Source organism: Terrapene carolina, unplaced genomic scaffold (genome assembly GCF_002925995.2).
Source record: "Terrapene carolina triunguis isolate 2854851 unplaced genomic scaffold, T_m_triunguis-2.0 Scaffold242, whole genome shotgun sequence".
Classification (NCBI taxonomy): domain Eukaryota; kingdom Metazoa; phylum Chordata; order Testudines; family Emydidae; genus Terrapene; species Terrapene triunguis.
In genome coordinates, this window is record NW_020664593.1 from 3,650,635 (window position 1) to 3,665,041 (window position 14,407).

General features: G+C 49.1%; 1 protein-coding gene across 1 annotated transcript in view; it reads left to right on the top strand.

Moving 5' to 3' along the window:
• The first annotated feature begins 119 nt into the window (after positions 1 to 119).
• HGD (homogentisate 1,2-dioxygenase) overlaps positions 120 to 14,407 on the top strand; it is a 36,452-nt gene continuing 22,164 nt past the window's right edge. The window contains exons 1-4 of the mRNA XM_026657385.1: positions 120 to 147; positions 3,589 to 3,686; positions 6,423 to 6,511; positions 10,630 to 10,735. Of these exons, the coding sequence (XP_026513170.1) occupies positions 120 to 147; positions 3,589 to 3,686; positions 6,423 to 6,511; positions 10,630 to 10,735 (321 nt within the window). The remainder of the gene's footprint in view (positions 148 to 3,588; positions 3,687 to 6,422; positions 6,512 to 10,629; positions 10,736 to 14,407) is intronic.

Consider the following 14,407-nt stretch of genomic DNA (forward strand, 5'->3'; position numbering starts at 1 on the left):
ATTCGACTTTATACAATCTGTTTCCAAAATTCGAATTATATAAATTCGGATTAATCCTGTAGTGTAGACATACCCTTAGATTCACCAAACTAATTAAACATGCACCAAACTACAGTCCCATGGTGACAATTATTGTTGTCACTATCGGTATGGATTGGATTCAAACCAGTGATAGAGCTCATATCGCCAGAGCCATCTGCACCCAACCCTCTTCAACATGTTTTTATTATTTTTGCCAGTTTGAGAAATGTGCTCTAAAGTAACATTCAAATAACTGTCTTAGTTTAAAGAACAGGAATACTTGTGGCACCTTAGAGACTAACAAATTTATTAGAGCATAAGCTTTCGTGGGCTACAACCCATTTCTTCGGATGGGTTGTAGCCCACGAAAGCTTATGCTCTAATAAATTTGTTAGTCTCTAAGGTGCCACAAGTACTCCTGTTCTTTTTGCGGATACAGACTAACACGGCTGCTACTCTGAAACCTGTCTTAGTTTAAAGGACTCTGGGGTTACACATTCATCTTTGTGTAGCCAGAGGAAAATGCTGCAGAGTTATAGATTGATCTCTAAGGGAGCAAGTTGAGGTGAGTCTTTTGGAATTTGCTATAGCAAAAGGCAAAGTACAACTAAATAAAATACAAGTCCTTGAAAGCAAGTCAGTACTAAATTAATGGCAGGACAATGTCTCCTTGCCCACAGCTACAGCCACGCCAATAAGAAGCAGTTTTCTTTTGGAGGCCCTCAGTGCAGTTACCTGTGATTTATTCTTTTTTTCTGTAGCATCTGGAAAACTCATTTGACAAACAATGCCACAGCAGCAGCTTCCTTCACTCCTGCCAGTACACTGCAGCTGTGATGGGGAAGCTTGAGCAGGGCTCTGACAGTGCTTGTATGACAGGTCTCTAAACATCAACTCCTCCTCCCTGACTTGACTGAATCCCATAAAACCTGCAACCCCCACCCCTGAATCTCTGGGCTCTGTGTATTAATAGGGGATGACTAATGCCTCTGCAGCTACCCACTGACTGTGTAAAGTATGAGGGGAACAGGCAGTGGCTCAGTCTGTCAGAAATCTGCCTGCATCCCAGTGCTCTCAAGTCAGCCTCATGCTCTCGGCTGTGTTAGATGCAGTGCAGCAGATTGTGGACCCAGAGCAGATTCAGTCATGAGCTGCTTTTGATATTTCATTTCACAGCAAACAGGAATGAATAGATTTTTTTTTTAGGGGATCCTAATTTGGGTGCAGCTGGGATTCTGTGCAGCTGATGGATTGGGTCAGCTGAGAGGGTTTAAAGCTTTTTAGATTTGAGGGAGCTGATGGAGTCTCTTGTAATAACAATTTCACACAGCAGAGAGCTGAACCATGAGCTCATCTCTTTTCCCATACGTTGCTGCACTGTGGACATTATGCATCTGAGGATTTCTCTAGCTAGATTAGCAGACACACAAGCTAATCATGTCTCGGAGACCCACAAACTATCCCACCCTCCATCAGTTTTAGTTCAGAACATTTCACAGGCACATATAATAGTCTGCACATGATCACATGGTGTCTTTTCCATATGCAGCAGGCTTTTTGCATTAACCCTCCCCTCACTGTGGAGATGACATGTTGCATCAGGCCGGGCCCGCCCTGGCCTTGGAAAAATAAGGTGCATTCCCCCTGCCCCACCACACACATGCTTACCCCACCATGTTTACATCTTTGGTAAAGGTGAATGCAATGAGTAGGGCTGGTTTCTGCTGCAGTCTCATCAAATCTTGCTGCAGTTCTGTTTGGGGGGGGGAAATGAGGGGGGGAAGGGGAAGCTCCATTACAATACATTTGTCAGGACTGCCTCTGGTGACCTGCTGTTTTGCATATAAATATACATCTTGCAGCACTGCTTGCAGAAACACATGGAGACCAGAGTCCCAGTGATTTATTCATTTGCAGGAGGAACAACAGGGAACTTTCCGCCTCTAAACATCAGCTGCTTGACCCAATATCAAGAAACCTGAGGCCTTGTCTACAGTGGATGTTCAGCCACTGTTGTAGCTGCACTGATGTATCTATATTGGTGCAAATACTCCCTTACCACCTTTAGCGGGGGAGGTAGTGTGACTTGACAACAGGGAGTGCGAGAGTCCAAAACACATGTGTAGCCAGGTGGGGGCTGCTGCTAATTGCTGATGCTCCCAGTAGCTGGTGTCCAGTGGCAGTAAAAACTAAAAGGGCCAGTTCCCAGAGGTAAATGAGACCCAGGATTGTGCAGATGGACCTTGTGCTCACAGTGGGGGAGGAGGCTGAACTCTTTGCAGACTGAGCTTCCCCCCCCAGCCTTGTGGCCACTGTCAATCCACCCCCCTTATGTGGGGCAGGGGAAAGAGGTTGCACAGCTGAACTGAATTGTTTGGTTTGTGACCAAAGCTCTGTAATCCACACCTGAACCAATTAAATGCCTGGTATGTGAGAGCTGGGGCAGGCAAAGTAGCTCCCCCTCCCCAAGGTATAATTAATAAACTTGCAGCTTGCTGATTAAACCCATCCCATGTGCCTGTCAATCATTCACCTGCTATCCTAGTCAAACCCTAAAGTACACATTCTGCACTGGTGTGAATGGTGACTCGCAACAGTGCAGTTTATCATGGTTTGAAACTGGGGTTAGCCCAGTGTTAGGTTTGGGGGGCCAAGGTAGGAGGAGGGGCTGTGAGAAGCCCAGCTCTCTTCCCTGCTGCCCTTGCAACAGGCAGGAGCTGTGTATGCCTGAGGAGAAGCCAGGACTGAGAACTCCACCCCCTGCTCTGGAGCCCATGCAGGCAGAGCAGGCCTAGGAGGATGTGCAGCTCACTTTCTCTAGTGTGGATCCCCCATGTGCACATCAGCTTAGAAAACTAGATACAACTTTTAAAATATTGCTCGTCTAACATGGCAGCCGGTGCTGGACATTAACTGAGCTCAAACCCAGTCAGACAATAGCAGTTTGGTGCATACCAGTGACATAATTTGAGCTCCAGGTGTGTGTGCGCATGTGCACACATAAGATTACTAACAGGTCCTTTTAAAGGGGGCACTGAATGTCAGACCCCTCCATTACCCAAATGACTTCAGATTTGCATTACTAACCATGTCCTGGAGCCCAGTAAGTCACACCAGTTTATAAGACAGTATCGGTATGCAAGCAGATGTTACGGCACTTAGAAAAATCACCTTTTACTGAGTAACCTTGTCTCAACATGAACTCCTGCGCCAGCACTCCTCCATAAGGTTAGTGAAGTGCTTTGATGTCCTTGTGTGGAAGGGGCTACTCAAGGGTATTACTATTCCTGAACCCAGGCATGCTGTTATCTTGCATATCTAGAAAGTGCCGTCATGATACGGTGCTGGGTGCATTCATAGGTGCAGACAGATTAGATTGAAAAGGAACCCTGGCTATGTCTGCCAATATTATCGTTGGTTAATGAAGATAGATAAACCCCTGTTCACATATTGCAAAGTCAGTCCTCTGAAATAACCAAACCGAAATAGATCACTTGGCAAAGTCAAACTGTACCCAAAGAATTTGGAAAAAGCACATCTGTTTATTTTTAAACACTGATGTGTGAGTGTATGTTTGTGTTGTTATTTCACAGTACATGCCAGGATTTGGTAATGAATGTGTCTCTGAAGATCCACGCTGTCCTGGAGCCTTACCAGAAGGACAGGTACTGATTTATTTATTTTTTTAATAGCAAGGAGTAGCGTGAGCACCTGTTCCCCTGCTATTTTGAGTCTCAAGATGCTACCATGACTCTCAAGCCTGCCACTACAGAAATGTTAAGGAGCCTCCTTTTTGCAGCATTAGAACTGTGCATTAGTATAGGTTATAGTTAAGGGTTTCCAGTCAACATTCCTATTTTCATCATTCATAACTTTCCAAAGTTTTCACCTTTGGGGCTGAAATTTCCAGGCCTGGTCTCTGTCCCAGAGTGATTTTTGGGGGAGGAAGTTGGAATAAAAATAGTTCAACTATGTTTGAGAAGGAAGGTGGGGGGGGGGGGGGAATTAACATTTTCCTCATTATAAAAAAAAAAAATCATGTGACTTTTTTCTCTCAGCTCTAGGTCTGATGTGGATTGGGAGAGAAATAACCCTACAGAGGAGAAGTGTTCCAGTCAAAACTGATTTTGATTAGTCTGAGCAATGAGTCCATGATAGGGCAGTTTCTCCTTTCTAGGGATGGGGGCAGGGAATAGTTAGCTAGTCCTGAGCCGACAGGCTCATTACAAAAATGTTAAAAGTGAATAAAATAGAATAATTTATTTCCAAATATATTAGTTTTTAAAAAAAATATTTTCCCTTGTTCTTTAAATAAAGGCCCGCAGGCCTCACTTACTCTCACTATCCAACTTACAGAAATAAGAGCAAGTCATCAGGGAAATAAAGACTATGGGCTCAGATCTGGTTTCATTTACACCAAAGTAAATCCACTAAGCCTGATTCTCCACCACCTTGCATGTTGTGTAAGTGGTTATACTTGGGCAGAGTGGGCATAAAACGCACCCACAGCAGGATGGTAGCGTTTTACACCCTGCTCTGCACTCTGTAAAGGTGTAAATGCACAAGGTGCAAAGAGGTGGAGAATTAGGCCCTGAAGCATAAACTGTTCACATATGAGGAAAGAGTTAAGATTGTGTAGAGAACCTCAACTCTGGCATTTCCTGACTTTTGAGGACTTCTAATACCATTGTTTTTTTGCCGGGAGTGTATACTGTAGACAGTTAAACACAAGTCACGGATGGGTTAAATTCAGTCTAGACGCCCACCTACCTCCACAATGCAGCCTACATAACTATAGGTCTCACTATGCAGTGCTCCATCCTGATGCTTGGCATGCTCATTACATGCTGGGACCTGTAATCTCCAAGGGTTGCTCTACTCAAAATGAGGGCAACTGCAACCTGCACCAGTTTATGCAAATTAGATGCAGCCCTCAGACTCCTGGTTGCCTATGCAGCCCCTCAGTTGGGCAAAGTTTGGTTGCCCCAGACAATACACAGTGTCAAAACAGTTAATACAAGATTTGAGAATGAGTAAAAAATACCAGGTCCCAAAGGTCCCTCTGCAGTATTTATAAGGCAGGCATCTGCAGTGATGCAAGCTAAGATAAAAACTATGGGGGCTATTGATCCCCCCACTTCAGAGCATACCATACTCACAAGGTGAGGTTTAAGGATTGAAGAACTAGGTGCAGTATGAAGGCTTTACATTTTACTCTCACACACCTGGCACTGGATGCTGTTAGGGCAGAATGGGAGACTGCATGGACCACTGGTCTGTTTTGGTACAGCAGGGTGGCAGGATGCCAGGCTAACTGCAGATGGACTATAGGCCTGATCTGGTACAACAGGTAGCTGGAGATACCAAATGAGACGGACTATTTGTCTGTTCCACTAGGGCATTTATCTGGGTGCCTTTGTTTCGCACTGAGTTCACAACAAAGAAATGCCAGTCTAATTAAATGAAAACCTTTAGCCCCTTTCCTTGAAGAACAAATATTTCACCTATAAACTCATAGCAATTGTTTCACTCCAGCAGCCAGAACCAAGGGAAAGGCAGAGCGAAGTGGGGGAGTTTGCACCCAGCTGAATCACTGAGCTGATTGTTCTGAAACCCTGCACAAATGCAAAGAATTCCACAAAGGCCACCAGGGGGAGCTAACCCCATTAGCATCTGGAGGCACTGTCCCATTTTTAATGTCCACTGTACGGATCCTTTCCCTAGGTGAGGGGTAGTATAGTTAGGGGAACCATGGCAGTGATGGAGGGAAGTATTCATTCTCTGTGCAGTGGTTGTATACTTACATACATTTGCTGCAGCTCCTGTAGGGCTATGGGCCAGGGGCCTTTACCAGCACTCTGCAGACAATGCAACTTTCTTACCAAGAGCCAGGTAAACATAAAGCATGGGACAGGAAATCCCAGTTCTGGGATCCTGATCAGCCCCTCCAAACATCTTGACGATAAAACAATGTGCTTGATAACCTGATCGATGTTTTGGTTGCTTTATTGATAATTCCCCTTTCCTTCGACAGCCCCCATAAGTGTTGCTCCTTAGTGGTTGTTCTAGAACTTGGTGTATACCCTAGCCTCTTCTTTGATTCCTTAGAGTGCTGTGTAAGCTCCAGTGTATAGGGAAATTGATCTCAGAGGCTGGCTGATACCCACTGTATCTCTAACCTCATGAGAGATGGAGGCACCATGCAAATACCATCACTGGTTAATCCTGGTATCAGTGAGCAGAGGATGAGGCCATTGACAAGGTCCATACCATTCTGAGTGAGTGGACTAGGCTCCAGACCACCTAGAGGAATTGGGAATTTTCTTTGTGCTGATGAGACTAATGCTAATACTTGTGCAGTTGTTTTTAACCGGTTTCCATCATTTTCTCTTTTGGTTTAGAATAACCCTCAGGTCTGCCCATATGGTCTGTATGCAGAACAGCTCTCGGGCTCTGCCTTCACCTGCCCCAGGTCCACCAATAAGAGAAGGTACCGTGACACTGCCCTGGGACAGCCATGATCTATTGCTGCATGCAGGCAGCAAGGCTGGTGGTGAGATCTGACTGTACATACTCAGTATTTCCTGAGCTTGTAAACAACTCTACTGCATGCTGGGAGGGGGGAACTGTTTGGAAGGGAGAGGAAAAATCTCAGTGGAGTGAAGTAGGAGGTAGATCTTTTGTGGGGGATGGGAAGGCCATGCTGGGAGTGGGGTGGGGTGCAGATCAAATAGTGAAGGGAAGAGGGAAGGTTTCAGTAGGATCAGGGGAAAGGGACAAAAGGTCTCAGATGAGGGTGATGAGGATGAGCTGGTGAGGAAGAAGAAGGTCTCATGGAATGGGATCTGTAGGTGAAGAGGGAGGGATAGTTTCTCTGAGAGGAGGATCTGAGTGCTTTGGGAAACGAGGTGAGGGTCTCAGCCCAGTTGCTAGTGGCCATCATAAAAACACACCCTCAGAATTGGCCCTTATTGGCCCCTTGTTGGCAGTGTCAGAAGATGGGCTATGGGACTTGAACTTTCCTCTCATCCTAGAGAACGTACCTGTGGGTCAGGGTTGAGGCCCACTGGCAGTGGCTGGTGTGGGGGAAGCTCCCACTGCCTCCACCGGGCTGTATTTGATCTGTGGATAAATAGAGGCATCAGTCTGTGGGCTGTCAAACTGGCACCAGCATGCAATTTACAACAAAGAATTCTCATCAGATGCTGGAAACAGAGAGTTGCTGTTTTGAAGAAAAAGTCCTGAAGTTCAGGCCATTGCCTGATTGCAAGAGATTGGTTTATCATGTCACTGCTCCTGCAGAGGCTTTCTGTCCCCTCCATTGTTCAATCAAATGAAAGGCAGATGCATCATCTGAGCTGCCTACCAGTGCTCTGCTCTCCAGGCTGGTGCCATCTCTCAGGGTGCGTGGGAAAGGGGATGACTCATTGTTTCTGCATGGAAATGTCCTTGATGGAAATTTTCCATCTCCCAAGGAAGAGCTCCTTCCCCCCCCACCCCAAACTGCAGTGAGCAACCTTAACAAGGCAGAGAGGCTGTGGCATCCCTGTTCGTTGCCTTCCTGATTATCTCTGGCCACCTGCCTGGTTCAAAGCCCATCTCCTGGCTTAGCCCACTTTCTGTGTGCATGCTAGCTCAGGCACCAGGTGTAGAGAGGAAAAGAGGCTCAGGAACTGGCATAGCGGACAGAAAGGAAGTAGAGTGCAGATCCATTTATCCAAAGGTTCAGGGCCTTGGGTTATATCAGGGCTTCATAGGAAGGAAGGCCTGTGGCAGAAAGTGGGGCTAGGCTGGAACTCAAAGCCCAGGCCTGACTCCCTCTGCAGTGTTCAAAATGCAAACTCAGATGTGGCTCTTGAGCCCCTCTCTAGTTGAACGGGCATGCTCTGAGCTCCCGACCCCATAGCACAGTACAGAGCAGGCCAGGTGGTTTTTCAGGATGGCCAGCTTGAAAGGGGCTGTGCTTGAAGAGAGAAATTAGAGGCAAAATAATCTCAGGAGACAGAATTACACTTTGGATTCCTGGAGTTTGGTTAAACAGGTTTGCACTGAAATTCCCATGCTGCATTTACCCTCTACAGCCCGGTTTCCTCAGGGGAGCAGGTGTGTGTGTTAACCCTTTCATTGCTACCCAGACAAGACTGTGTTTCTAAAGGGGAAGTGGCAGCACTAGTTAAATATGTTCACCAGGAAGGCAAGGAATGCTGGGCTGAGCTGAATCACAGAGCATGTTGCACCTGCCCTGCTTTGGCTGTTGTGGATGTGTAACACCGACAGACCCCGGTCGTTAGCAGGCAGGATCAAACCTGGGACCTCTGGAGCTCAGTGCATGAGCCTCTACTGCATGAGCTAAAAGCCAACTGCTTCTTAGCTGAGGCTATAGAGCAGACTCATTTACTCTCTCTAAGGGCTTGTCTTCACTTACATTTTATAGCACTCTAACTTGCCGGCTCAGGGGAGTGAAAAATCACCCCCCTGAGCACAGCAAGTCTGAGCGCTTTAAAGCGCCAGTGTAAGCAGGCTCCGAGCGCTGGGAGCTAATCCCCTCGTGGAGGGACCGTTCTCGCGACAGCGCTTTGAAATTTCCAGTGTAGCCACACCCTAAGTGGTCTCAGTGCCACTAGATGGGACCGAACACACCACACCCAGGAGGTGTGTGGATTACAGATGTGCTGCATTCCACATGAGGTGTGGCTGTTTTTGCTCCACACGGTGGCGAATGATGTGTTGCCCAAGGCCAGTGACCCAAACAAACAGTTTCTGGAGCACAAGTTGTTTCTGCTGCAAAGGAAAGTAAATCAAGTCATTCAGTTACATCCTGTTTAGCAAAGTCTGCAGCTTTGGGCTGGGATCTCATTAGGTTTCATAGACTAGGCAGGGACATGTCTGGCTAGTGCTTGGATAGAGATCTCTGGAGAAAACCCACATGGATTTGGGAACCGCTGTTGATGAAAGAGTAAGTGATGGTAAGGCTAAGATTTTGTCACGGATATTTTTAGTAAAAGTCACGGACACGTCACGAACAATAATGAAAAATTCACGGAAGCCATGACCTGTCCCTGACTTTTACTAAAAACATCCATGATAAAATGAGGAGCCTGGGCAGCTACGGGTGGGCTGGGAGCTCCAGGGTCCCCCTCCACTGGGGGCTCCGAACTCCGGGGGTTTCCCCTGCCACCACGGAGGCTGGGAGTTCTGGGGGTCCCTTCTGCTGCCCACGGAGGCGGATAGCTGCGGGGGGCCCCAGGGTGGTGAGGAGCAGCAGGGGTCCCCACTGCTGCCCGCAGCAGCTGGGAGCCCCGGTGGTCCCCCCTGGCACCCGCAGAGGCCGAGAGCTCTGGGGATCCCCCCTGCCACCTGCGTTGGCTGGGAGTTCTGGGGGTTCCCCCTGCCACCCATTGGGGGGTCCCCCCTGCCATCCGCGGTGGCTGGAGCTACAGAGATCACTCCGTTGCCAGAGGCAGCCGGGAGCGGCGGGGGGCCCCCCTGCCATCTGCAGGGACAGTTAGTGGCGGGGGTCCCTCCTACTGCCCACGGTGGCCGGGAGCTGCAGGTGGTCCGCCTTCCACTAGTGGCAGCAGGGGACCCTGCAGCTCCCAGCCGGGGCTGGCTGAAGTCACGGAGGTCACGGAATCCATCACTTCCGTGACCTCCATGACTAAATCATAGCCTTAGTGATAGGTAACCCAGTGTGGTGCTAGGGGGTGTCATCTTTCATGAAACCTAGGCCCTGACTACCTGTGCTCACTAACCATCCCATGGCACTGTTTGCAGGAGTACGATGTTACTTCCAGTAACCTGGCCAAATGCAAATTCTAGCAATTACCTTCTGCCTGCCTATAACTCCCCTGTAGTTTTAGGATATGTCTTCACTGCACAGTCAACCCGAGCTCTTACCTGGGTTATAGGCCAACCTCCCTCCCATCCACACAGAAACTCTCTGACCTGGGTTTTTAGGTACTGTAAAGACCAAGCTAGCTGACCCAACTGGGGAGGATTAGAACCCATGCTTTGCTTTCACTCTGGCTACAACCCAGGACACAGGCTAAATTACTCAAGTGTTGATAGTCCTCCAGTGCCTTCCCACAGTTCCCCAGGAGGTATAGACAATCCCAGAGCATCTCAGTATGCAGAACCATGGGCTATGCCCCCAGACACACACAAGCAAGAGGAGAAACAGTGAGGACACAGTAACAGGGGTAGGGCTTTGCAGGGTGGCTTCTCACATCCAGGCTAGGCTAACCCTGGTGCCAGTCATCCCCGCTAACTGGGCAGTGAAGAGACACCTTTAGTTAAATACTACGTTCTTCACTGCCAGCTCTCAACTGTTGTGTAGTGTTGCTGTGTGCTGTTAAACAGCCTCTGAATTCAACCCCAGATGTGGCTGCATTTCCATGAGAGATAAGGTTATCCATATTCATATGTCTGTGTGTAATTATGGCCCATAAAGTACTTTGGGATCTATATAACTGTGAGGATTGATTGGAGAATTAACACACAAGAGGTCCACTTGATCTCATTGAAAATTTCATAGGTGCTGTCAAGAGCACAGAAACAGCTATTTGGAGAGCCTGGGCTTGGTCTCACTCGTGTTTTCTTTCTCTGTAGCTGGCTGTATAGAATTCTACCCTCTGTCTGTCACAAGCCCTTTAAACCCATGGATCAAGGCCACCTGACGCACAACTGGGATGAAGCAGACGCTGAACCCAACCAGGTAACCAGATCTGAAGAGAGGGAACATCAGTATATGGAAACTCTATGACTGTGTTCAATGGCAGCCCCACCATGCCTAATGCACGATGGGAACTGCACTTTTAAAATGTTTGTTAGGATGAATCCGGCACTGAAATAAAGACAAATGTGTGTTATTAAAATCCCAAAGACACAGTTTGATTCTGACAATACTATAACAACAGATAACTGCTCTTCCTTAGGCTCTTCCATCCAAAGATCTCCATGCGCTCTACAAACAGTACTCAATCCTCCCAACACCCCAGGCAGGAGAGTAAATATTCATATCCCCATTTTATAGATAGGGAAGCTAAGGCACCAAGCAGTTAAGTGACTTGACCAATCAGTCACTCAGTGAGTCCCTGTGACTAGAACCCAAGCATCCTGACTCCCAGCCCTGTGTTTCAACTACTAGAGCGTGCTTCCTCACATACATGTTAGCAAATTGGGTGCTGCCCTTGGTCTCTTGGCTTGTAATCAGCACAGCCCTTGTAGTCACCGAATTTGGGCAGTGCTCAAGGCTTCCCCCAAGCCACGGTCCCATGCTTGCCACCTCTGCTGCTGCACCTTCTCAGTAGGGCCGGGTTAACCTTTTGTGGGCCCGGCGCCAAACATATTTGTGGCCCCCCGTGGGGGCAATGGAGCATGGCACGGGGATGTCGGCCCCCGGAGTGAGGGGGCGGCCAGAGGCAGTGGAGCATGGCAGGAGCAGCCCTGCTCCGCCCAGCCCCATCCAAGAGCACTGTTTACAAACCAGCAGTTGCCAGATGCACACTGGCCCACCGGGCCCTGTGCTGCCAGCATGCCCCTTCCCCTCGGGGATAGGCCCATGCTGTGCCACACAGCCCCCCCAACCCAGCACCCCCCGATTCTCTATGACCAGCATCCCCTGGACCCGTTATGCCCAGCGCCTCCCCACAGACTCCCCCATCACAACTGCCCAGCACCCCACACAGAACCCCCACTCCCTAGCACCCCAACACACACAGACCTCTCCCACCACCCAGCACCCACCCAACAGACCCCCCCCCACTGCTTTGCACCCAAAACATACAAATCTCCCCCACTGCCCAGTGCCCTCGCCCCTCACAGCCCCACACTCCCTACTAGGGTTGCCAATTTTGGTTGGATGTATTCCTGGAGAGTTCATCACATGACATAATCTTTAATTCAAGATTAAGCTTTAATTTCTGGAGACTCCAGGCCAATCCGGGAGGGCTGGCAACCCTACTCCCCACATGCCCCCCCCCCCGAGACCCACTCCCCAATGCCCTGGCCCCTGGCCGCACTCACTGGCCTTGCTGAGCTAGCGCAGAGCAGGGATCCCCCCTCCCAGCACAGTGCTAGGGGGCAGGACAGCTGAAGCTCGGGAGTGGCTCCGTCTCCCGGGGTCCCACCCAGCCCTGCCTGCCTGGTTGCAGGAGTGGGTGGGGGAGGGCAGCCACCAACTTCCCCAGCCTGCCACTTCTGCAGAGCGGTAGGGAGAGGCAGGCCCCACCCCTGGGGAGCCCAAAGGGGACGATCACCAGCCCGGAGCAGCCAGGGCCGGCTCCAGGCACCAGCCCAGCAAGCAGGTGCTTGGGGCGGCCAAGGGGAAGGGGCGGCACGTCGGGCTGTTCGGCAGCAATTCGGCGGCGTATCCCTCTCGGAGGGAAGCACCTGCCGCCGAATTCCCGCCAAAGAAGAAAGCAGCACGGTGGAGCTGCTGCCGGAATGCCGCTGATCACAATTGCAATTGTGGCTTTTTTTTTTTTTTTTCCCCACCGCTTGGGGCGGCAAAAACCCTGGAGCCAGTCCTGGGAGCAGCAGAGACTGAGGACTCTTCAGGCCGTCAGCAGCCTGCCAGTGATGGGGGCGGAGAGGAGCCCTCAGCCAGCCGGCCGGCTGAGAGGAACTAGCAGTGTGGGGGGGAAGGGCCAGGGGGTGGAGAGGAGCCAGCAGCTCAGGACGCAGCACAAGTGGAGTGGGCCAGGCTGGGGCCCCTTCTGAGCGTGGGCCTGGCCCCATGGCACCACTGGCGCCATTGTAAACCCGGTACTATTTCTCACTTTTCCCAGTCAAAAGGTCGTCTGACTCCCACCGAGCAGGCAGAGGAGCAGATCGTCCCCACAACACATTCCCTCCCCTTGTTTTTGGAGATGTTACTCCCTTCCCGTGTGTTTCTCCTCAGCCCTCCTTGGAAATCAGGTTTTGTTCTAGAGAGTCATGCAGAGCAATTGCATTTGTCCTCCTCTTTTATGGCCTTGCCATCATCTTTAATCATGATTTCCTCTTCCCATCAGCCACACAGCATTTGGTTTTGCTAATCTGCCTCGTTCCTCCTGCCATCCTTCCCTCTCTGTGTTCTTGTATTCATTGGCTCTAGCGTCTCTCGGGTTTTATCCTCGATGCATCATCATTAGCTAATTTCCAGCCAGCCAGTGGCCCCACTATTTATCTCAATATTCTCCCAGTTGTTCTGGAATATGTTTTCCAGTCACTGTGACAGGATAATATTTGTGTGTCTTTGTCTGACGCTCCTTCGTAGCTGAAGTTTTGATGGTTTCTATTATAGCCTCATCCATCCCTGATCCCCTTTCACAAACAGAACTTAAGATGATGATTATTTATTAATATAGGTACCTCTAAAGGACCCATCCTGGAAGTATCTGGAGCTATTTATTTACATTACATTGGTTTCCTGAAGGAAGTGACAAAACTGCTATCCCCTCCCTCACAGCTTAAAGCCACCGTAATCAAATTTAGGAGGATAATTTCCTAGAGCTCAGAGTGGGGAGCCATTTTTCAACTGACATCTTTAGGAGAATGAGAGAGGAGATTCAGTTACTCTGACAAGGAGAATGTCTCGCTATCGCTATGGTGTTGTCTATAGTACCCATCATTCTAGTACCCAGGCACCTCTGGTGGCACTCCAGCTAACTGTACCAAGGGCCTTTGGATACTGGGAGCCAATAGGTGCCACCGTTCCTTTGCTCTCTCAAGCTCCGATATCTGAGCTGGGAATAGAGTCATGATCAGCGAGTTAGTTGGCAGAACCTATTGGTCATAGACACCACAAGGCCAGGGTGTTGTTTGTCTGGGTGCTCACAGCCTGCCAGCACAATTGATCTTAGGTTTGGCCCCAGGGCTGGTGTCTTGCACAGTTCACTTCAGTTTTCTGTGGAATCTTTTATTTATATATTTATCCATTTATAAGGACCCCACAGTGAGTCATCTAAGGACTTGACCCAAAGTCCATTGAAGCCTTTCCCTTGACTTTCGTGGGCTTTGGATCAGGGCCCAACACAATAAAACCCAAACATAAAGAATCAACCAGTTGTTTGAATACAACTCAAAGCCAGGCAGTAGCCTAACATCTAGCGCAGGGTGTCAAACTCCTTTGGAGGAGGGAGCTGAATTCTATGTTTCATTGTGGTCCATAGGCTGGGCTATAATTTCAGGACGTTCTACTCCCCTCATTCCACGGTGGACCTCCCACTAATTTCAGTGGAGGTTTGCACCGATATCAAGGGGAGAATACAGCCTTTAGGTGGGAGCTAAATATTATTATTTACTCAGTAATTTGTCACATTCAGTATCACTCAGTGAGAAAATCTGCTCTCCTTTAAGCCACCTTTATTTCTGCCCTTTGTTCCTTTCCTTTCCCATCTCTCTT